At 64.1% G+C, this 21,628-nt stretch overlaps 3 protein-coding genes across 7 annotated transcripts; 2 read left to right on the forward strand and 1 right to left on the reverse strand.

Moving 5' to 3' along the window:
* The first annotated feature begins 254 nt into the window (after nucleotides 1-254).
* Nucleotides 255-13,762, forward strand: RHBDF1 (rhomboid 5 homolog 1). 5 transcript variants are annotated; one of them, XM_059155112.1, is made up of 18 exons: nucleotides 255-361; nucleotides 7,153-7,292; nucleotides 7,362-7,492; nucleotides 8,382-8,595; nucleotides 9,015-9,224; nucleotides 9,312-9,434; nucleotides 9,506-9,663; nucleotides 10,136-10,393; nucleotides 10,502-10,613; nucleotides 10,732-10,806; nucleotides 10,906-11,067; nucleotides 11,765-11,865; nucleotides 11,997-12,060; nucleotides 12,149-12,243; nucleotides 12,377-12,452; nucleotides 12,524-12,657; nucleotides 12,756-12,909; nucleotides 13,119-13,762. In XM_059155112.1, exons 2-18 carry the CDS (start codon nucleotides 7,176-7,178, stop codon nucleotides 13,536-13,538), a joined length of 2,604 nt encoding a protein of 867 aa, XP_059011095.1. In that variant the 5' UTR covers nucleotides 255-361; nucleotides 7,153-7,175; the 3' UTR covers nucleotides 13,539-13,762. The 5 variants fall into 5 exon arrangements, with proteins under 5 accessions (XP_059011095.1, XP_059011096.1, XP_059011092.1 ...); XM_059155113.1 differs by having other exon boundaries at nucleotides 12,524-12,624; XM_059155109.1 differs by having other exon boundaries at nucleotides 7,153-7,492.
* A 601-nt stretch (nucleotides 13,763-14,363) lies between these two features.
* On the reverse strand, nucleotides 14,364-17,045 carry SNRNP25 (small nuclear ribonucleoprotein U11/U12 subunit 25). Its single transcript, XM_059155130.1, has 5 exons — nucleotides 16,840-17,045; nucleotides 15,862-15,952; nucleotides 15,535-15,640; nucleotides 14,968-15,042; nucleotides 14,364-14,554 (listed from the first exon to the last, which is right to left on the reverse strand). Exons 1-5 carry the CDS (start codon nucleotides 16,879-16,881, stop codon nucleotides 14,497-14,499), a joined length of 372 nt encoding a protein of 123 aa, XP_059011113.1. The 5' UTR covers nucleotides 16,882-17,045; the 3' UTR covers nucleotides 14,364-14,496.
* Nucleotides 17,046-17,231: 186 nt separating this feature from the next.
* On the forward strand, nucleotides 17,232-21,090 carry POLR3K (RNA polymerase III subunit K). The gene is made up of 3 exons (XM_059155131.1): nucleotides 17,232-17,401; nucleotides 19,254-19,341; nucleotides 20,546-21,090. Exons 1-3 carry the CDS (start codon nucleotides 17,291-17,293, stop codon nucleotides 20,671-20,673), a joined length of 327 nt encoding a protein of 108 aa, XP_059011114.1. The 5' UTR covers nucleotides 17,232-17,290; the 3' UTR covers nucleotides 20,674-21,090.
* The last annotated feature ends 538 nt before the right edge of the window (nucleotides 21,091-21,628 follow it).

Raw genomic sequence — 21,628 nt, forward strand, 5'->3', positions numbered from 1 at the left:
TCTCCGCGGCCAAGGAGCCCGAGACCACCCCCCCCCCCCCACGCCGCCGCAGCTATCCCCGCGGGCAGACCGAGCGGAGAGCAGAGCCCAGCGGCCTTCCCGGAGGAGGTGACTCGGGCCGGGCGGGCCGCTCGCATTCCTGAGCCCTGAGTCAGCGCGGCCGCCCCCTCCGGCCGGGCCCGCCCCCGGCGCGCACGCCCCTCGTTCCATGGCATTCCCGGGCGGGCGGGCCGGACGGGCGCGCGGGCGGGGACTCGGCGCGGGCGCCCTCCCGGCCGGCGGCGGCGGCAGCCCCTGCCCGGAGCCCTCAGGACCCCCGAGGCCCCCCGAGGACCCCCGCGACCCGGGGCCGGCGGCGGCGGTGAGTGAGCGCGCGCGGGAGCGGGGCGCAAGGCTCCGCGGGCCGGGCGGGTCCCCGGCCCGCGTCCGCTGCGCGCGGGGCCCGTGCTCCGTCCGCCGCGGCCGGGGATGCGGGCAGCGGCCGGAGTCGGGTCGGGTGCGGGGTCCAGGCCTGGGTCCGGCCCCGGGGTCGGGCGGGTCCCGGCGCGGAGCGTCCGGACTTTCCTCCCCGGACTTCCCGAGCCACCCGCGGAGGCGGCCCGGCTCGGGATTCCTCGCCCGGCGCGCCGCAAAAATAGCCCAGGGCCGGATTAGCACGTCCGCGCGGCCTGACCGGGCCGGACAGCTCGGCTCCAGCCGCCGCGCAACAGCTGAGGGTCCTGCGAGCTGTAGGGCTCGCGGCCCGGGGCCGTCCCCGGGCCCCTCCGCGCTGCGCCCTGCCCCCCCTCCCCGGACGAGTTCCGCCGCGGCCCCGCCGGTGGGTGGTGCTTCGAGCCGAAACTGCGGCTCCGGGGGTGGGACTCCTCGGATCGTCCCGTCGCAGCCGTCGTCTCCGGGTCTGGGAGACTGTCAGCACCAGTAGCCGGAGCTGGGGAGCGAGGGGCGGGGGCCGGCCCTCCGTCCCGCTCCGCAGCCTCTGTCTCCCCACTCAGTAAGTCCCGGAACTGCAGGGACCTGGGAGCGGCTCCCCAGGACACCCCCCTACCTTGTGCTTAGTGGCCGGAGGAGCGGAGGTGGGGGGCGTGGGGGCGTGCCTGGAAACAGGCCTTCTATTGGCAGGCGAGACCCACCCAGGTGCTCCGGGCACTGGGGGAGGGCCTAGGCCTAATGGGGGCCTGTTAGTGGTTGGATGCGGCCTGGGCAGGGGGTCTCGCAGCCCGGCCTGCCCCTGGCCCAGCTGGCTCCTGACGGGGTGCGTTCTGTGCAGCGTGGGCTGTGTGTCCCTGTGTCCGCCTGGGTGGGCGGGGCCTGGATCTGGAGGCCGTAGCCTTGGACTGGGAACCCCCCCCCCCCCCCACCTTGGGACTTCCTGAAGGAGAAGATTCGAGGATGAAACTGGCTTTTCAGGTTTGGCCCAGCTAGATGCTGGGTTCTCCCCACCTCCCTGAAGCCAGCCCCAGCCCTCTAGAGAGCCCCCAGAAATCAGGAGGAAGGAGAGGAACCCAGCAGCTGTCTGGGGTCCACGAGGTCCCCCCGGGCAGCCCCCTGGGCTGCACCCCCTGCCACCGGGGGACCGTTCTGGGCCAGCTGGGCTCTTTTCCATGAGAACCAGGCAGAGGTAGTAGGTGGGCACGGGAGTCAGTGGCCCCACGTGGAAGGTTCCGGGCCCCAGGCACCATCCCAAGCCTTCAAAGCAGCTGATCGGTGTCCCAAGGTGTGGGCCGGCTAACTGAGGGCGGCCGAGCTGGAGGATGGCTGGGACCGTGTCCCTTGTGCTGGTTAGCGTCCCAGCCCAGTGCCTGTCCTTAGGAACTCCTGTTCTCAGGGGGCCTTGGCCCAGAGGTGCTCACTTAGGTCTCCTCTGCCTTTCAGCACCTCCCTCAGAGTCTTCTCAGCTCCTGGCCCCGGCTCTGGGCATACCCTGTTGCTCTTTTCCCTGGATGTGAGGTGCTCCCCTTCTGGCTCCAGGTCCCCGACTTAGGTGTCTGTGACAGGATCTGCTTTCTGTCCGAGGATCGCGTTCCTGGCTTCTGCCTGTTTTCTGGGTTGGGTGTGTTGCGTGTGTTGGAGGGTGACCCCCTCCTCCCTGAACTGAGAGGCTCTGGGTTGGGATAGGGTGGAGTTGGGGGTCCAGATGGGATGCCCCCGCCCCTGGGGGGCTGTGGCCAGCGCCAGCTAGGCGGACACACAGGTCCCTTCGACCCCAGCTCCTGGGCAGACGCAGTCCAACGCTTTGAGCCCCCTTGGAGTCACCACTGGCCTCTCAGGGCCTCTGTGTTCTTATCTGGAAGGTGGCTACAGAGAACCCTTCCCAGGGGCTGTGTTAGGTCAGCAGGCTCTGTTGGAGCCAGGTTTCAGGCCAGTGTGCCAGGCTGCTGATGACAAGCCATTTCCGCTCTTACAACAGACTCCAGGACTTGGCTTCCTTCCCCTCCCGGGACCTCTCCAGTGCTCTCCAGGAGCTGGCCCGTCCTGGGAGGAGGTCGCTAAGGCCGAGGGTGTCAGGTCTGTGGGGGAACTTCTGGGGGCGCTGACCTGGGGCCTGGCTGCTCACCTGCCCTTGACCCAGGCAGACTGGTCCCTGTGCAGCTTGAGGGAGGGTTCCCCTAGCCCCAGAGCCCCAGCGAGGCCACAGGCTGTTGCAGCCAGAATTGGCCATAGCTAGACTCCACCCTCGCGCCCTTGCTGATGGACGCCGGGGCCCGGCCCCGCAGCCTCTCTGAGCCTTGGGGTGCGCTTGCCCTGTCGGGTATTGTCGCAGCCAGTGGGGTCAGGGGCTTTGGTTCCGGCTGTCAGTGACCCCCGGGTTTGGGTGGTACCCCTCCCCGGGACTTGAGCTCCCTCTGCACCACCATCCCTGGGGAGGAACCTGAGTGTAATTATCTCTAGGAATTCCTGTGCCTTCAGGGGACCGCCTGAGCCAGGAGCCTCCGGTTCTGTTACTGGCCTTCTGCATACCTGTTTGGGGTGATGTCTGTCCCGTGATAGGTGACGAGGGAAGGTGGGATTGATGGGTCCCCTTGGGGATGGGCAGAGGGGCACTTTGGGGCCATCAGCAAGGTCTTGGGCCTGCCCTGCCGCTGTCGGACCTCATTTCCTTCACAGACAAGCGGTGAAGTCTGGGAGGGTTGAGGAGGACTGAGGACCCGACCATGACCAATTTCAGCATTTATGCCATTTATACGTAAGACAAAGAGGCAGAGAGAGGCTGGTGACGTGCTTTGCTGCACAGTAGCAGGGGGTGGGGAAGGCCTGTATTCTGGGGTGCCGCACAGTGAGTGATCCCCGCTCTCGGGGGATTTCTGGGGTTAGGCATCCATTTGATGGGGTGGAACCGAAGTGTGAGGGTCAGAGGTCAGGGCTGTGGTGTGGAGGCTGGAGGATTTGGCCCCTCCTGGGATCTCGCTCAGGTGAGGCATGACGGGTCTGGGCGGGTGTCCTGGGGTGGGGCCCACTGCTGCTGCTGACCTTGGTGGTGGGCGGTCCCCTGCAGGGCAGGGCCAGGGTGTGGCAGGTCTTGTCCTGGGGCTGGGCGATCCCCACTGCCCACCCGGCCTCCAGCTGCCCACAGTTTCATGGTGGCTCTGGCCGCTGTCTAAGCTGAGCTGGGGCATACCTGCGCCCCCCCCGCCCCACGTGCCGCCAGTGTCCTCCTGCCTCTTGGTCACGGCCTCCCAAACTGGGTATCTCTGCAGGCTCCCATCTCCAGGATCCTCCCATGGCTTCTGCTCCGGTCCTACAGGCTCTTGGGACGTTGCACTCCCCCACCTTGCCCCCCCCTTTGGCTGCCCTCAGGGAGTTCTCGGGAGCCAGCAGGCAGGGACCAGCCTGGCTGTTGGGTCCCGCTGTGTGCCCGGCACTGCTGTGGTCCCTCATTTTCAGAGGAGAAAGTGGAGGCTTACAGAGGGTTGCATGTGGTGAAGACGAGCGGGTGTGCCCAGTGTCTCAGGCCAGGCTCTCCCCTGGCTTCCTGGCTCCCCTTCCCATGGCCCCCACCCAACCCCTGCACCGGCCTCTCATCCCCAGGGCAGGAACAGGCTTCAGTAGGACCTTCCCCTGTTCACCCAGCCCTCTGCGCTGAGGCTGTCCATGGAAAGCAGCCCTTGTGGTCCTCTGACCCAGTGGGTCCCTCTCGTCCCCCAGCCTGGTCTCGGTCCCTCATCCACCGTGAGCCCCACGCTTGTCCTGTGCTGCCTGGGATGTCTGGGTGTCATGTCTGCCCCTGTTTCATGCCCCTGGCTGGGCTTAGGCCCCACTTGTAGCATTTACTAAGCCGCCGTGTACACTTTCTACTTGACGTCTCCACGCCCAGTGCAGGGTCTCCTGGTGGGGCTGGGCTCTGGTGGGCAGCCTTGACTGTTGTCAGCCTGACTCAGATGCTGTGTGACCCTGGGCCATCAGGCCCTCCCCGGGCTGTGGTTTCTTCCGGCCCTGAAGGGGGTCAGTGGAGCAGAGATGCTGAGATCCTCTGGGATCCCCCCCAGAGGGGTTGGCTGGGAACAAGAGCCCACTGTGCTCCTGGGGGAGGCCCGGACACTGGGCCACTGTCTCCTTTGGGTGGGCACTCTTTGTCCTCTGGGCCTGCCCCCTCCTGCTGGGGCCCATTCTGGGGCACCCCCCTTGTGAATCCCACCCACTTGAGGCCCAGATGGGGAACTGTGCACAGAGGGGTGGGGCAGACCAGGAGCCCGAAGCATGGGGGCCCCTGTGGGTTACAGAGCACCCCCCACTGCCCCTAGAACAGGAAGGACTTGGGTGGAGGTGAGGGGCACCAGGAGATGTGGGCAGACGGGCACAGGGATCGGGTGCCTCCCTCGTGAGCTCAATGGCCCTTGTGTTCTTGGGGCTGCCTGGAGGCCCAGCCTAGCAGGGGTTGGGAGTGTCCCTGTGTACCTCACCACCCTTTTCCCAATTCTTGGCTTGTTCTGTCCCTGCCCCGACCTCGTCCTGGGTCCGCTCCTCCTCCCAGACCCAGTTGAAGGGTCTTTTTCGGGAACTGTTCATCACTCTAGATCCTGAGGACGGGCCCAGTGTTTCCCAAGCAGCGGCTCGGACCAGGCCTGCCTTGGGCACTGTGGGCCCAGTAGAACAGCGCAGCCTACACGTGGACGGTGCCCTGGGCTGTGCCCGGGAATCCGGGGCTGGGAGCATCTGCCAGGGGTGGGGCCAGTCTTCTGACCCAGGCTGTGTGCAGGGGTGAGGCATGGCAGGAGCTGTGAGCCAGAGGTAGAGAGCTGGCTGTGGGGAGAGGCTGCGGGGGCAGCAGAGCTGGGAGGGTCCTGGATGTGTGGGGTGCTGGGAGCGGTCAGCTGGCGGGGTTCCTTGGACTCCTAAGTCGAGAACCAGTCCATACCCCTGGGAGGTGCTGGGAATGTCTGTGGAGGCTCCTGGGGAGGCCAGCCCCCTGGCGCCTGGCCTGGGGCCTCCTGGTGGCCAGTCTGGGGCCAGGAGGAGCTGAGCGCTGGCGGGAGGGGCTGTTCTTGGTGATCCGTGCCCCCCTGGTCTGTGTTGGGGTTCCGCTCTCTCGGGTTGGGAGAGCTGCGAGTTGCTCTGAGCGGACCCCTGGCTTCACTGTTCTGTGTAAGCGCCGCGGAAGCTGCGGGCAGCCCCTTGGGCCGTTTCTGGGAACGAGCACCCCCAGCATGCGGCCTTGACCTCGGGGAAGGCAGGCCTCTGTTCTCTGAGACTCTGCTGGCCTGTTTGTAAGGCGGGGGGTGGTGGTGGTGGTGGTGGTGGTGGTTCTGGACCTCTCCTCAGGCAGGCGAAGGGAGGCTGTTTCTAGAGGCATCCGTGGGTGGGGCCCCAAACCCAAATTTTTTTTTTTTTTTTTTTTTTTTAGATTTTATTTATGTGAAAGCAAGCGTGGGAGCGGGGTGGTGGCGGTGGTGGTGGTGGCCGTGGCGGTGGGGGGAGGGGAGGGGCGGAGGGACATGCGGCCTCCCTGCTGTGTGCGGGGCCTGCCTCCACCGGGCTCCCTCCCAGGACCCTGAGATCCTGACCTGAGCGCGAGTCACGGGCGCCTACCCCAACCTGAGTGTCAGAGTTGGTCCAGCTCCCAAGCTCTTGGATGTGGCAGAGGAGTTTTGGGGTCTCCAACCCCCTGCTGTCTGCGCCCCACACTGTGCTTTGGACCCCGTGTCCAGACACCTTGCTGTCCTTCTTTGGGAGAGCTGCCCTGAACGGGACCTCCTGTAATGGGAGGGGACGCGGCCGTATGGTCGTTGTCTCTCCATCCCCTGGACAGAGTCAGACCCTGGGCTTTCCAGCCCGGGTCTCAGGTGCTCAGGGAGGTGCGGGGCGTGGCTGGGGGCCGTCCCGGGGTGCGTGGCGCCCCCTGGTGGTCCTAGCCGTCACCCCCACCCAGGTGGCTTGGGGAAGCAGGCAGGATCTCCCAGACTGGTGGAAGCCCTGTGGCCACTCCTCCGGGAGCTGGAGGGGTCACGCCCCCTGTGGTGGGTGCACAGGGTCTCTTGTCCTTGCAGCAGATGGCACCGGGGCTCTAGGGTGAGGTCTGGGTCCGACAGGGCTGAGATGCAGACTGGTGTGGGACCTGGATGTCACCTTTTCAGGAGGACGTCTGTGGCCCGGGAACCCTAACATGTTGTTTTCCCTGTCATATGTCTCACGTTTTAACATAGCGTGTTGACTGACTTACAGGTTATTGTTTTTTTTTTTTTAAGATTTTATTCATTCACTTGAGAGAGAGCGAGTGTGCGCATGTGTGGGGCAGAGCAGAGGGAGAGGGAGAAGCAGGCTCCACGCTCAGCACACGACCCTGAAGTCACTACCCCAGCAGGAAGCCAGAGTCGGAGGATGCCCAACTGACTGAGGCACCCAGACTCCCCGTGCTTAATTAGGGGTTATGTTTGGACGGTGTGCGCCAGGAAGGCTGGGATTTTGTCCCTTCTTGTTTCCTTGTCTCTCCATCTGTGTATCCCTAAGCTCCTGGGAGTGGCTCTTAATGGACGCTCAAATATTTGTCACGAATGTCTTTCATCAATGAACGGATTTGTGTTGTCTGAGGATCTCGTTCATGCCCTGCAATGTCTCTTGGGGCGTGGAGTTCAGAGAAGGGCTCCAGGACCATCCCTGGGTGCAGCAAACCCTGGGAGGTCTGTGGGCACTGTTCCTGAATGCCCCCTGCCCCCCTAGGGCCGCCGTGCCCCTCCAGCGCCATGAGCGAGGCCCGCAGGGACAGCACCAGCAGCCTGCAGCGCAAAAAGCCACCCTGGCTGAGGCTGGACATCCCGGCGGCGGCGCCCCCAGCGGCGGAGGAGCCTGGCCTCTTCCAGGTAGGCCCCGGCCGGCAGGGGCTGGGGGGGTGCCCTGTCCAGCCTCCTCACTGCGACCCTGCCGCCCAGCCCCTGAGACGTCAGGCTTTCCTGCGGAGTGTGAGTATGCCTGCCGAGACCGCCCGTGTCCCCTCGCCCCACCGTGAGCCCCGGCGGCCTGTCCTGCAGCGCCAGACGTCCATCACACAGACCATCCGCAGGTAGTCTCCTGGTGCGGCGGCTCTGCTGGCCGGGGGGAGTGGTGCTGGGGGGCTGGGGCTTGGCACTTGCGTCCCCTGCAGGCACGGGGGCTGGGAACAGAGCCAGGGTTCCTCCTGTCTTGGCTTTCTCCTTGATCTCTTTCCCCGGGTCACCCTGTCCTCCTTCGTAGATCTGGGGACCAGCTGCTCTCCCCTCCAGCACTTGCTTTCTCCTTCTCTGTCTCTCCTATCCCCATGCTCTGGTCCCCGGATAGCCGACAGGTGCGCTTCGGGCGTGTCCACACTCTGCCCCTCTTGGGTCCCCCTGCTGCCTGCAGGGCTCTCCCGCAGCGCTGGTCTCTTTCTCGGTCCCTGCTCAGGTACCTGGGGCCGGGCGTGAGTGTGCGGACGTCAGGTGGCATGCATGGCTTGTGATCTCTTGGGGCTGCCGGCACTGTTGGTGTTCCCTGGGGTTCCTGAACAGTCGGTGCTGGCAGTGGTTTTCCTTGCATGGCCTGGAGGGACGGATGGCTTGCCTGGGCTTGCAGTGCCCACTGCCTGAGTTCTCGGGCGTTTGAGGTCACGCTGCTGCCTGGGGCCAAGCTCCCTGGCTCCAGGCTGAGCTCTGCGTGCCGCCTGTGGACTTGGTGTCTGTCCCTGAACGTCCCTCTCTGTGACGGGTTGAGGATCTGTGTAGCATACTCATGGGGTGAGGCCTGCCGTCTGCGGTTCTGGCAGGAGCCTGGAGCTGGCTAATTATTCAGGGGGTGGCCGGGGCTGGAATCCACTGCCCTCTCAGTGAGGCCCAGCCCACCAGGCCTGCCCCAGTGTGATGGGAGGCTGGGGTTGGGGCGGGTGTCCGTGAGGAGGGCCCCTGAGGCTTCCCCATGCTGAGAGCCTCCTGTGGCAGGGGCACCGCGGACTGGTTCGGGGTGAGCAAGGACAGCGACAGCACCCAGAAGTGGCAGCGGAAGAGCATCCGTCACTGCAGCCAGCGCTACGGAAAGCTGAAGCCCCAGGTCATGCGGGAGCTCGACCTGCCCAGCCAGGACAACGTGTCTCTGACCAGCACGGAGACGCCCCCTCCACTGTATGTGGGCCCGTGTCAGCTGGGCATGCAGAAGGTATGCCCGTCCACTGCCACCTCCAGGCAGCCTCTTGCGCGGCTCCTGGGGCTGGGGCTGTGTGCCCACTGCAACCGAGGGGATCCCTCAGAGCTCCTAGTGGGGCAGGATGCTCAGACGGTGCCAGCAGGGCACCTTGGATACCCTCTGGGAACCGGGAGCCAGGCTAGGGGACGGGGTCCTGGGATCGTGGCCTGGGGCCCGTCTCTGGGTGTGAGACCATCTTGGGATGAACAGCAGGGCACAGGCACTCTAGGTGAGGATGGGGACCCTCTTGGGTTCCTGCGCAGCCATCCAGGGACCCACTGACCCACCGGGAGGGGTGGCAGCTGTGTTCTCTACGGCGGGATCTGGGGTGGGGAAGGACACCCTTAGCGATGACCCTGGCCTTGACTCTTACGTCTCCTTCCGTCTGCCAGATCATAGACCCCCTGGCCCGGGGCCGGGCCTTCCGTGTGGCAGATGACACGGCCGATGGCCTGAGTACCCCGCACACACCTGTCACGCCGGGTGCCGCTTCCCTCTGCTCCTTCTCCAGCTCCCGCTCGGGCTTCAGCCGGCTCCCGCGGCGACGCAAGCGCGAATCAGTGGCCAAAATGAGCTTCCGGGCAGCTGCGGCCCTGGTGAAGGTGGGTGCGGGGGCTAGGGTGTGTGGGGGGGGTGTGGAGCGAGGGTCCGGCAGCCCACACGCCGCATGCTCCCCTCCTTGCCGGCAGGGCCGCTCTCTTAGGGACGGCACGTTACGCCGGGTGCAGCGCCGAAGCTTTACTCCTGCCAGTTTCCTGGAGGAGGACACGGCGGACTTCCCTGACGAGCTGGACACGTCCTTCTTTGCCCGGGTAAGAGCACACGGACATCCCTGCGACCCCGCCGTCTGCGTGTCCTGCCCTGATCGCCCCTGTTTGCTCAGGAAGGAGTCCTCCATGAGGAGCTGTCCACGTACCCGGACGAGGTGTTCGAATCCCCTTCGGAGGCTGCACTCAAGGACTGGGAGAAGGCCACGGAGCAGGCTGACCTCACGGGTGGGGCCCTGGACCGCAGTGAGCTCGAGCGCAGTCACCTAATGCTGTGAGTGCTGCCGGGCTGGCGGGGAGTGGTGAGGAGCAGCTGGGCCCTGGGACACAGGTACCCTGGAGGCCTGAGGCAAGGAGTAGTCTCATGGGCTGTGGCTGTGGGACCCGGGGCACTCTCCAGGGCTCAGTGGCCCACCTGCCTGACAGCAATGGCCCTGGAGGCCCTAGGCTGAACAGAACCCAGCAGGGAGGAGGCGGGTGTTGTACTTAAGGCTTGTAGATCGCCAGGGGTGATGGGGGAGCCTTAGGTAGATAGGTTGGTAGGTCAGGTCATAGGTCGAGTTCCACCTCTCCATCTCCAGAAGAGCTCCGAAGCTTTCTGGGGTAAGGAGGACACTGGTTGACCCCATGGCACCATCCCTGCTAGATGGGAGCGAGAGGTGGGGGAAGGTCAGTCTGGTCCTGCCAGGAGGGATCACTGCAGGCCGGGCATCTAAGGCGGGAGGTGACATCCCCCTTCCCCCCAGGCCCCTGGAAAGAGGCTGGCGGAAGCAGAAGGAGGGGGGTGCAGCGGCCCCGCAACCGAAAGTGCGGCTGCGGCAGGAGGTGGTGAGTGCGGCGGGCCAGCGGCGGGGCCAGCGTATCGCCATGCCGGTGCGCAAGTTCTTTGCCCGGGAGAAGCGGCCATACGGGCTGGGCATGGTGGGCCGGCTCACCAACCGCACCTACCGCAAGCGGATCGACAGCTACGTCAAGCGGCAGATCGAGGACATGGACGACCACAGGTGCGCCAGGCGCGGGGGGGTGGGGTGGGGCGCAGCTTCAAGCAGGCAAAGCGGGGTGCCGGGGCGCGTCCGCACCCCCCTGAAGCTCTGCCCCGCCCCACCGCGCAGGCCGTTCTTCACCTACTGGCTCACCTTCGTGCATTCGCTCGTCACCATCCTGGCGGTGTGCATCTACGGCATCGCGCCCGTGGGCTTCTCGCAGCACGAGACCGTGGACTCGGTGAGCGCGGCGCCCTTCCCTGCCTGGCCCAGGCGTCTGCAGTCTGGGCCTACACTCCCTCTGCCACAGTCGGGGAGGAGAGTGCCCGGGCGGCCTCTGTGAGCTCTCCCATCTCCAGGTGCTGCGGAACCGCGGGGTCTATGAGAACGTCAAGTACGTGCAGCAGGAGAACTTTTGGATCGGGCCCAGCTCGGTGAGGGCAGGGCCTCGTCGAGGGCCTCGTCGGCATCAGAGGGTGGGGACCCTGGGTCGCCGAACCAGGTCCATCACTGCCCATCTCGCTCGCCCGCAGGAGGCGCTCATTCACCTGGGCGCCAAGTTCTCGCCCTGCATGCGCCAGGACCCGCAGGTGCACAGTTTCATCCGCGCTGCGCGGGAGCGGGAGAAGCACTCGGCCTGCTGCGTGCGCAACGACCGGTCGGGCTGCGTGCAGACATCGGAGGAGGAGTGTTCGGTGGGTGCGCCCGCCCCGGTTTGTGGTTGCTCTGGGGCTTCCCAGTGAGGGCACTCCGCTCCCCTGCGCGCCCTGACTCCTGCTTGCGCATCGCAGACAGCAGCTGCATTTGGTCTGGGACTGGGGCACGCTCTCTGTGCGCATGCAAGTCCTGTTCTTGTGCACGTGTCTTATGTTGACACAAGTGGTGCTGCCTTACTCTTTCCACTAAACAATTAAAAGAGACACCCCCCCCCCCCCCCCCGCCCCAAGGATTCAAGTTAAAAAAAAAGTTATTTAAAAAAAGATTTATTGAGAGCACAAGCTGGTGAGGGCAACACAGGGTCGGGGAGAGCTGACTCCCTGTTGAGCACAGACCTGGCCACAGGCTGGAGCTCACCACCTGGAGCTGAATGAAGAGTTGGAGGGGTACCACCGAGCCCCCAATCCGGGCTTTTATCACCTCGTACGTGGAGGTGCTACAGTTTGTACCAGTTCCTCATTTGGGTTGTTTCGATTGTGAAGCTCTTAGGAATTCTGTTGAGCCCCTTTCAACAGTGCCCCCACATGCTTGCATGTTTCTGGAGTGAAATTCCAGTGCCACGGGCTGTGGGCTAGCATGAGAGTCTCAGTGGCTTTGGTTTTGATTCCTGTCTCCTGTTGGCTGCACTGGTCAAGGGGTGGGCTCTGACTGGGGGTCGACTGTGTCCTCCCACAGTCCACGCTGGCAGTGTGGGTGAAGTGGCCCTTGCATCCCAGTGCCCCAGACCTTGCCGGCCACAAGAGGCAGTTTGGCTCTGTCTGCCACCAGGACCCCAGGTCAGTCTTGATGCCTCTTTGTCCAAGCTCTGTGGGGTGTGGGGGAGAAGGCATAGCCTCCCCTGTTGTGGAGCTGGACAGGTGTGGGTGCCAAGGAGATAAAGGATCTGACCACATACTGGTTCATGCAGAGTGTGTGATGAGCCTTCCTCGGAGGACCCCCATGAGTGGCCAGATGACATCACCAAGTGGCCGGTGAGCTGGAGTAAAGGGCTGTCCCAAGCAGTGTGGGGCCCAGGGTTGGGGGAGGCCCTAACCCAGCTCACCTGCATTTGTGACCCAGATCTGCACCAAAAACAGTGCCGGGAACCACACCAACCACCCACACATGGACTGTGTCCTCACGGGCCGGCCGTGCTGCATCGGAACCAAGGGCAGGTAGGTGCGCTCGTGTGTGGCCGATCCGGGGGTGGGAGGTTGCGTTGCCCTGGGGCCCCTCTCCCTCCCCAGGTTCTGAAACGGCCCCAGCTGCCCCCCTCCAAGTCTTCTCAGCCCTGGCCTGGCCTCGCAGGTGTGAGATCACGTCTCGGGAGTACTGTGACTTCATGAGGGGCTACTTCCACGAGGAGGCCACGCTGTGCTCGCAGGTAGGGCTCTAGGGTGAGTGTCCCTCCCGTCGCCCCGGCTGCAGTGGGTGCTGACAGGCCACTCTGCACAGGTGCACTGCATGGATGACGTGTGTGGGCTCCTGCCCTTCCTCAACCCCGAGGTGCCTGACCAGTTCTACCGCCTGTGGCTCTCCCTCTTCTTGCACGCCGGGCAAGTGATACCATATGGGCTGAGCTATGCCAGGTGGGGTGGGTGCCCCCAGGGACTCTAGGTGTGGCTGGCCAGATGGTGGAGGGGTGGTCTCCCCGCTGAGACCCTGCTGCACCCCGCCCTCCCTGCAGGATCCTGCACTGCCTGGTGTCCGTCTGCTTCCAGATGACCGTCCTGCGGGACCTGGAGAAGCTGGCCGGCTGGCACCGCATAGCCATCATCTACCTGCTGAGTGGGGTCACTGGTAACCTGGCCAGTGCCATCTTCCTGCCATACCGGGCAGAGGTAAGGCTGCCCCCAGGGCAGGGACCCATCCCAACTGGCTCCGTGTCCAGCACGGAGCGTGGGTCCCTGCACAGTCCAGCCTGGGAACATCTCCTTTTGGCTCCTCAGTGTTGACGTGAGCCCCCGGAGACAGGACGGGAGACAGGGCTCTGGGTCCGGCGAGGGTCTGCTGGGCCTCACCAGCTCACGGACACCCTCATTGTTGCCAGGTGGGCCCGGCCGGCTCCCAGTTCGGGATCCTGGCCTGCCTCTTTGTGGAGCTCTTCCAGAGCTGGCAGGTCCTGGCGCGGCCCTGGCGAGCCTTCTTCAAGCTGTCGGCGGTGGTCCTCTTCCTGTTCACCTTCGGGCTGCTGCCCTGGATCGACAACTTTGCACACATCTCGGGCTTCATCAGCGGCCTCTTCCTGTCCTTCGCCTTCCTGCCCTACATCAGCTTCGGCAAGTTCGACCTGTACCGCAAGCGCTGTCAGATCGTCGTCTTCCAGGCAGTCTTCCTGGGCCTCCTGGCCGGCCTGGTGGTGCTCTTCTACTTCTACCCCGTGCGCTGCGAGTGGTGCGAGTTCCTCACCTGCATCCCCTTCACCGACAAGTTCTGCGAGAAGTACGAGCTGGACGCACAGCTCCACTGAGGGGCTGCCCCAGGCCTCCCGGGCCCGACCTTGGCCTGCGCGCCCGGTGTGCGGCCGGCCGGTGCCCTGCACTGACCTCTTGTGCCTTGCTCACTGTGGTGGACTTCTCGTCCTCCAGGGCGTTTACTACACTAGTTACCACGATTACCTTCTAACGAGTTTTTTGACGACCACCTCGTGTGGCCAATAAATGCACCGGGAGCGTTTTAGCTGCCACTAACTTACCAGCGCTGCCTCCTCTTTGTGGTCTCTGGCTATGGCTGTGGAGGGGGGCGGGTCCTTCAGGCCTCTTCCTCACCCTCCCCTCCCGCTTATGGCTCTGCAGAGTGGGGAACAAAGTGTGAGACACACCTCCCAGTAAAGTCCCTCTGCCAGATGGCTGGCTGGACCTTGTCCCCGTCTTTAGGGTGACTGGCAGCTGACAACGCCAGTTGTGCCCTCCCCCGCCCCGAGAAGTACCTGACCCCAGCCCTCCCTCTCCAGCCAGAGGCTGCCTCCCTTTCCAGGAGCCACAGGGTGAAGGGTGCTGCTCCAGGCGAACCCTGGGAACTGAGGCCGGAGACCTCACCCACATACTGTTGGATGCAAGGCCCCTGCTGCCCCGTAAGCGCACAAAGCCAGCCATCGACTTTATGTCCCCTTGCCATAGAAATCACGGTAGAATCACTGGTCTGGTGGCCGGGGGATTGTGTGGCCGCAGGGTTCAGAGCAAGCAATGGAGACCTCAGGGCTCCCCCACACCATTTTCTGCCCTTGTGTCCTCTCTGTGAATGGGCAGCAGCACGGCTTCCTGCTCCCAGACTGTGGCTTTCTTACTTTTCAAACTGAGGAGCAAGTAGATTTATTTTGTATGCAAGGCCAGGCCCACGTGCCGCGCAGCTTGGCTGTTCGGGCCCAGGGCTCAGCTTCGTTCCAGCTGGTACCAGCCACCGGCACAGAGCTGTCCGTGTCCGGATGTTCATTTTTGCCTCAGCTTTTTGATGAAGGACACCTCATCTCGATTCCGGATACCGTAACTGGAAAAGAAAGAGGACTACAGTGTGTGATCGGCAGAAGCTGTATCTGACTCCTCACCTGAGATCTGTGAGGGACCAAGAAGGAATGGGCAGGAGGAGCGCTGTGTCCAGGAAGGAGAGGAAGTGGCAGTGATCATCCTCTTGCCTGCACACACACTGCCTCCCCCTGGCTCTGGGAGGCCCTTCACTGCCCCTATGCCTCCCATTCCAGGGGGGAGGGCCCCCAGGAACCCCCTTGCAGGAGGCTCTCAGTCCAGCCAGGCACTCTCCGGGTATTGCGAGTTCCCCAGGAACTGATTTAATCACGACTCCTCATTCCTGGGAAGAAGCCCCAGCCCTCTGGTGGGGCTTGGGGAGCTGGCAGGCGAGAGACCAGATGCCTCCCTGCACCTCAGAGCGTGGCCCACACTTACTCTCGCAGCTTCTTCCTGTCATCTGTGAGCTTCTCTCCTGCGGAGGTCAGGTAGTAGGTCCTCCACACGTAGGACCTGTAAGGTTCAGGGGTTCAGGAACACCGCGGGCAGGGTGATGGGGCAGCTGGGACACGGGGCTGCGTGTGAGATGGGCTCAAGACACTCAGCTCGGGGCGACCCAGGACAGGCGGCCTCGTCTTGGCTCTTCCTGTACCATGCACGCGCCGGGCCCGATGGAACTCTAAGGAGGCACTGACTGCTCCAGGGGCTGTGGTGGGCCTGGCCTTACTCACGAAACAGGCTGCAGTACCGAGACCCAGACCACAACCTCTGGCCCAGCAGGCCTGGGAGAGCACCCAAGGGACCATGGGCGGGACCACTGACAGCTGCCCCACCTCCAACCCGGGAGACCCCTTACACTGGAAATGCCCCGAGGTGCCCCCGTTAAGGAATCCTGGTGGCATGCTATAGACGCCAGAGCAGCTGAGGCAGGAGTCCCAGGCACCGGCCACGCCTGAAGGCTCACCAAGACCTCACAGCACCAGCGCTTCCCACAGCCCCACTTACCAGCTGATGTGCTGGATGCCCCCCTCACGCTCTTGCCTGAGCTGCACATATCTCTGAATGGCCTTCTTCAGGTCCAGGACGGTAGCATTCTGGACCACAACCACAGCTGCAACACAGGTGGGAGAATAGGCACGGTGGGAATCCTCGGACGGCAGGAAAGGAGGCCAGCAGACTGTTCTGGACGAAGACTCAAGTCCAGGTGGAGTGGGCTTGTGCCTGGCCCAATACCCCTGCACATGCCCCTGAGTCTCCCCCAAGCCGCCATGTCAGTACCCCGCCTGTGGGAAAGCTGGGCTGCACGGTCCCGGGGAGATGGCGAGCACTTACGCATGATTTCTCCGTCCATCTTGCATACTCGGACTGTCATTGCTTGGCCGTATTCTAGTGCTATTTGGGAATTGACTTCTTCCAAAGTAACCTACAGAAAGACCAAGGGTGGGAGCCCGGCTTGTTGAACAACAACAAGAGAAAACAAGCTAAGAGTATCCAAAAAGGATAAGAAACAGATTTCTTGCGTCTGTGTCTCTCGGCTCCACCCACATTTTGTATTTAATGCTCAAAGCGGATGACAGCTCAGGAAGAGTACAGAGAGCAGGGAGGACCAGGGTCAGATCTGGGTTCTGGGCTGGGCAGGAGCACAGACACTGTTGAGTCCAGGGCCCAGGACAACGTGGAGTTGAGGCAAGTGGGCAAAATTCACCAGTCCACCCCCATCCCCGCCGGCCAAAAGCAGTCACAATAAAAAAGCCAATACAACCTTAAAAGCCCGACAAGATGGGCACCTGGGTGGCTCAGTCGGTTAAGCGACTGCCTTGGGCTCAGGTCATGATCCGGGAGTACCAGGATCGAGTCCCGTGTCCGGCTCTCAGCTCCAGGGGGAGTCTGCTTCTCCCTCTGACCTCCTCCCCTCTCAAGCTCTCTCTCAAATAAACAAGTAAAATCTTTAAAAAGAAAAATAAAACCCGACAAGTTCAGTCTACGACTCCAGGAAGGGCTGAGAGCCGTACGGAACCAAACTGAAAGCGATTAACGAACACCGGTCCCGGTCCTGCTCCCCATCAAGGGTGCGTCCCGTACGCCACGGACGACCTCTGCGTTCCGCCCCCGTGTGTCAGAGGGTCCTGCGCGGACGCGCGTTTCCGTGCGCCCCTCTCCATGCCGCGCGCCCCCGCCGCCCAGGCCCGGTTCCCGCGAAGACCCCCGCTTGGGCCCAGAGGCGCCACCTCCAGGGCTGCGGGCCGCCCCAGGGCCGTGCGCGGCCGGCGGGGAGAGGGCCCGACCCCGGCCCCCGGCGCCCGCGCGCACCTGGATCGGCAGGTCACAGAGCAGCGGGTCCTGCACGACCATGGCGAGACCCTCCTGGAACACGTCCACCGCCTCGGAGTGCGGCAGTGCCTCCTCTTCGTCCTCCTCGTCCTCCGGCGCCTCGGGCCGCGCGGCCGCCTCCGCCCCCGCCCCCGCCCCGGCCCCGGCAGGCTCCAGGTCGCCTCTCCGCGCGCGCGCTCCACCCGCACCGCCGCGGCGCGCCCGGGTTCCGGCCGGGGCGACCGCGAGGGGGCGGGACTGTCGCAGGGACCGATGGGGAGCTCGAGGGGGGGCCAGCTGACGGGCGCGCCGGGGCGCGAAGTCGGCCCGTCCATTGGCCGGCCGGGGGGGCGGGGCAGCTGCCCAGACCAATGGGCGCTCGAGACGGGCGCGGCGGCGGCGGCGGCGGGCGCGGGGGCTGCCGGGATCCTGCGGGGCGCCGGGGGCCGCCATGCTGCTCTTCTGTCCCGGTTGCGGGAACGGGCTGATTGTGGAGGAGGGGCAGCGCTGCCATCGTTTCGCCTGCAACACCTGCCCCTACGTGCACAACATCACCCGCAAGGTGCGGCCCGGGGTCCGCCTTCGCCCGTCCTCGCGCTCGCGGCCGCCTCCCGCCGGCTACGGGTCCTGCCGCGCGTCCCATCGCGTGCGCCCGCGATCCGGCCGCCAAGACTCAGTGCAGCTCCGCGGGTCCCCGGCCGTCTCTCCCGCGCTGCGCTCCTGACCGCGCCCCGGGGCTCCCCCTCGGGCTCGCGGCCCGTGCCTCCCCGTCCGTCTCCCCCGGGCTTGCGGCCCCCCACGCGCGCTCCCGGCCCCTGCCTCCCCCTTCCCCGGGCTCGCGGCCCCCACGCGCGCTCCCAGCCCCTACCTCCCTCTTCCCCTCCCCCTCCCCCGGGCTCGCGGCCCCCACACGCGCTCCCGGCCCCGTCCCGAAACATCCCCCTTCCCAGCGCGGACCCCAGGACCCCAGCCAGGCCCCACGAGGGTGCCGCCCATGCCCGGCCTCATGCACGCGCTGTCCCGAGACCCGAGGCGTTCTGCGAGGAGCCCGGTCGCGCACGCAGCTGCGACCGGGCCTTTGCACGTGCTTTCTGCTCGGTCTGCTTTTCCGGGGGGCGCCGTGCCCCTCGGGGGCCCTGTTTCAAGTGGTTGCTCCGTTTACAGCGTTTCGGCGTCTTCCCTGTGTTCCTGAGGGCCTAAGGCGTGGGAGGGCGGGGGCTTCTCGGTTTTGGTGCCGCTTAGGGCCGAGGCCGATCCTCGAAGTAGCGCGCGCGCGGGGCGGGAACGACGCGCGCGGGGTCGTGCCTCGTCGGTCTCCAGCGTGAGCTGCGTGGATGGGAAACTCGCCCCCCCCCCCCCCCCCGTGTGCGCGGGGCTGCGCCGGGCTGCCGCGGTCGCCGGCTGCGGGGGGAGCGGACGCCCAGGGAGCCCTGACGTTCCCCGGGCACTTGGCAAGCCGGGGAGCAGCCCAGGTGTGGTCTGCTGGTCAAGGCCTGGGGCTGCGCTCTGCGGGCCGTGCCGGGGAGGGGACGGTCCCACCTACCGGCTTTCCTGCCGCTCTGGTGCGTCCTCCAGTGCCCGGAGCGACGCTCTCACCCCTGTGTGGTCCCTGCGCCGAAACAAAGGAGCGGCCAAGCAGGCTGCCTCTGCGAGGGGGGCAGCCCAGCGGGGGGTTCCGCGCGGAGCTGTCGTCTTCCTTTACCGGAGAAGCAGGGACGCGTGCCTCAGAGCGAGGGAAAGGACCGCGGAGGGTGGCGGGTGCCTTAACGCGGTAAAGCCGGCCTGCACCGTCCTGAGCGCGGGCTCGCCGGGAAGCAGACGTGGGTAGGGGGGGAGTGGGATGTTCTTGCTAGTCATCGCCAGGTGCAGGGAGGGGCGGAGGGGTACCGTCTTCCCTCGCTCCTAACCCGTGCTCTGTCCCTGGGTCACGGGATCCTGTTCTTAGGGGGCCCTGGCGGTCAGTAGTAGCCTGAGAACAGGACCGCTGCTGCTGTTCCATCTGCTTCCACAGTCACTCCTTAGGGCTTACAATGCATTTACTTTCTTTGTTCCTGCTTTAAAAAGGTTTTATTTATTTGAGGCAGAGAGAGAGAGAGAAAAAGCCGGTGAGCGAGTATGGGTGTGGGGAGGAGGGGCAGAGTAGGGAGCCCAGTGCCTGCATCCCAGGACCCTGGGATCATGACCTGAGCTCCACACAGCTGAATCCTCCTCTTTGGGACTGCGGAGACCTGGATTCTTTAAATGCCAGTGCTGAGTTCTGCGCTGTGAGAGGAGAAACGTGGGACTGCTTTAGTGTCCCTCCAGTCTCTGTTGAAGGAAGCAGGTCTGGGAGACCCTTGAAGACGGGAATGGTTTGGGGGCCCAGGTCTGTCCTCCTCCATTGTGTGGATCCTGAGGGCCCGCTGTTCCATTAGGTGACAAATCGGAAGTACCCGAAGCTGAAAGAGGTAGACGACGTGCTCGGTGGGGCAGCGGCTTGGGAGAACGTGGACTCCACCGCAGGTGAGTCGCGAGCAGTGATGGTGAGGCACGGGGCTGCCGTCCTGGGTCTGCATCAGGGACGCCGAGGACTGGGGAGCGCCTAAAGAGAAAGTTTCCTGAGCACTTGTTAGACTGACAGTAATGGCTCAACTCCCACCCAGAGTTGGACGGGCCTGGGCCGGGGTCTCAAAGTGACCTCCCAGCGTTTTAGGACCTTGGAGGCCTCCCCGGCCCTTCCTGGGGCTGTTCCATGTGCGCTGGGTGTGGAAGACAGCGGTGGGCACCCCATGCACTCCGAGGGCTGGCCGTGGTGGGAGCGGCGGTTACAGGAGTAAGGGAAGTCAGAGCCCGAGGAAACACATGGGGTCCCTTGTTCTGGTGTGGACTTTTACATGTCAATGTCAGAGAGCATTCAGCTGTTTATCCCGAGTCTTGTTCGTATGCGGAGGGGGGAGACGTGACCAGTGAGGGAAAGGGGGGAGCCCCAGACAGTCCTGGACTGGGAGGACCGAGAGCAGCTCCTGTTCCCTGTCGCCTTTTCCCCTGTAGAAGAGCGTCCACATCTGATGCGGTAAAATTGGCATCGGCAGAATTTGATAAAAAAAAAAAAAAATGACTCACATACCTAATGTTTGAAATGGTGTCTGAGAGTGTGATGGACTGGGTCAGTTTCTCAGGGTGAAGTCACTTTGCCTCGAGGCACTTGGCAGAGGTGTGGGGCGGAGGGGCGGAGGGCAAGATGGCCCTGAGAACAGCCCGAGGGCTGTGGCCAGGATGGGTCCCTGCCCTGGAGGGTACGTGTGTTCACTGCCCGCGGGGGCTCTTCTGGGAGGCATGAGGGCCCACGCCATGGAAGGGCTGTTGGAAGCCTCGCAGGAGTGGACCCGTGATGCACAGGTAGCCACCGTCCCCTTCCTTGTGACGTTCACAGCCCGTCTTCAGCAGATGGGAGGAGGAGAAGGGGGCCAGGGAGGGAGCTGGCGTGTATTCCCGGTCACAGGTCTCAGTTCCCTCACTGCGGGAGCATAGTGGGACCGGTGCCACTAGCGGTTGCCTGAAATCCTGGCACAAGGGTGCCCAGGCAAGGGATGCCAGGTAGCCGGGCCGGGACAGGGTCTTGCTGCCTTTCCGTGACACCTCCTTCTAGCAGGTATGTCTGGCTATGGGCAGTTTTGTTTCTGTTTTTGTTTTGAATGACGTGGGTTACTCGTTCTTCTGTTTCCAGAGCCGTGTCCTAAATGCGAGCATCCTCGTGCCTATTTCATGCAGCTGCAGACGCGCTCTGCCGACGAGCCCATGACCACCTTCTACAAGTGCTGCAGTGCTCAGTGTGGACACCGCTGGAGGGACTAGGGTCCGGCTGGCCTGGCCGCGTCACTGTCTCGGACCTCACTCCCCAGGGTGCACTCCCCGCCAGGAGTGCGAACTTTGTCCAGAGGCGTCTTTGTGGGGGTGGCGGGAAGCTGACCCGTGGAGGGGAGCTGGCCCAGGGGCCTGTAGATGCAGCCCGCCTGTCGGTCCGCGGATGAGCTCACTGTGCCTGGGGGTCGCGTGTGCGGAGTTGGGTGTCCGCTCGGAAGTGTGCTCTTCCGGCGTGCACCTGTCGGGGCCGACAGATGTCCTCTAGCCATCACCCTTTTCAGATGTGTGCCCTGTCGGCAGTTGCGAAGTAAAGTTGTGTTGATAGTACATCGATGTCCCTGAGTATTTAACTGTTAACTTATTTTATCACCATCTGTTGTGAACGTTTAATTAAAATGGAAACCTTAATGCTGCCTTTTCAGTGTTTCATTTTTTTTGCCAAGAAGTGTGTTTTATTGTCATTAATCATAACCTGATTTGCTGTAGTAGCCCAGGGCACACTGGAGGGTTGGGCAGTCTGCCTGGGGGTCCTCAGAGACCCGCAGGCCTGTCGTGTCGCCCTGGGTGCCCGGTCCACAGTGCGGCCTGTCACATGTGTCCACCGGCAGGTAGTTCTTGCTCCACGGCATGGCCGGGCAGAGGTCTTGCAGGTGACGAGGGCAGGGAGTCCCCTGGGTGCTTAGGATGGTCACTCTGCTTCTCCCCCAGGGGGGCCTTTGCCTGGGTGGGTGTTCTCCTCCAGCGTCTCCGTTTTCCCCAGCTTGGCCTTCTTGACGTGTCCAGCCTCTGCCATTTCCTTAACGTGATCTGTGGCGTTGTGCTCTGAGCCCGGTGCCTGGTCCTCGCACTCGTGTTGCTACCGCAAGAGACCGCGTTCAGGGTTTTCAGTGCTTTGAGACGTTGACCTCAAACTCCTGCCACCCTTCGGGTTCTTCTGGTCAAGAAT

This window comes from Mustela lutreola, chromosome 17 (assembly GCF_030435805.1).
Source record: "Mustela lutreola isolate mMusLut2 chromosome 17, mMusLut2.pri, whole genome shotgun sequence".
In the NCBI taxonomy this organism is placed as follows: Eukaryota; Metazoa; Chordata; class Mammalia; order Carnivora; family Mustelidae; genus Mustela; species Mustela lutreola.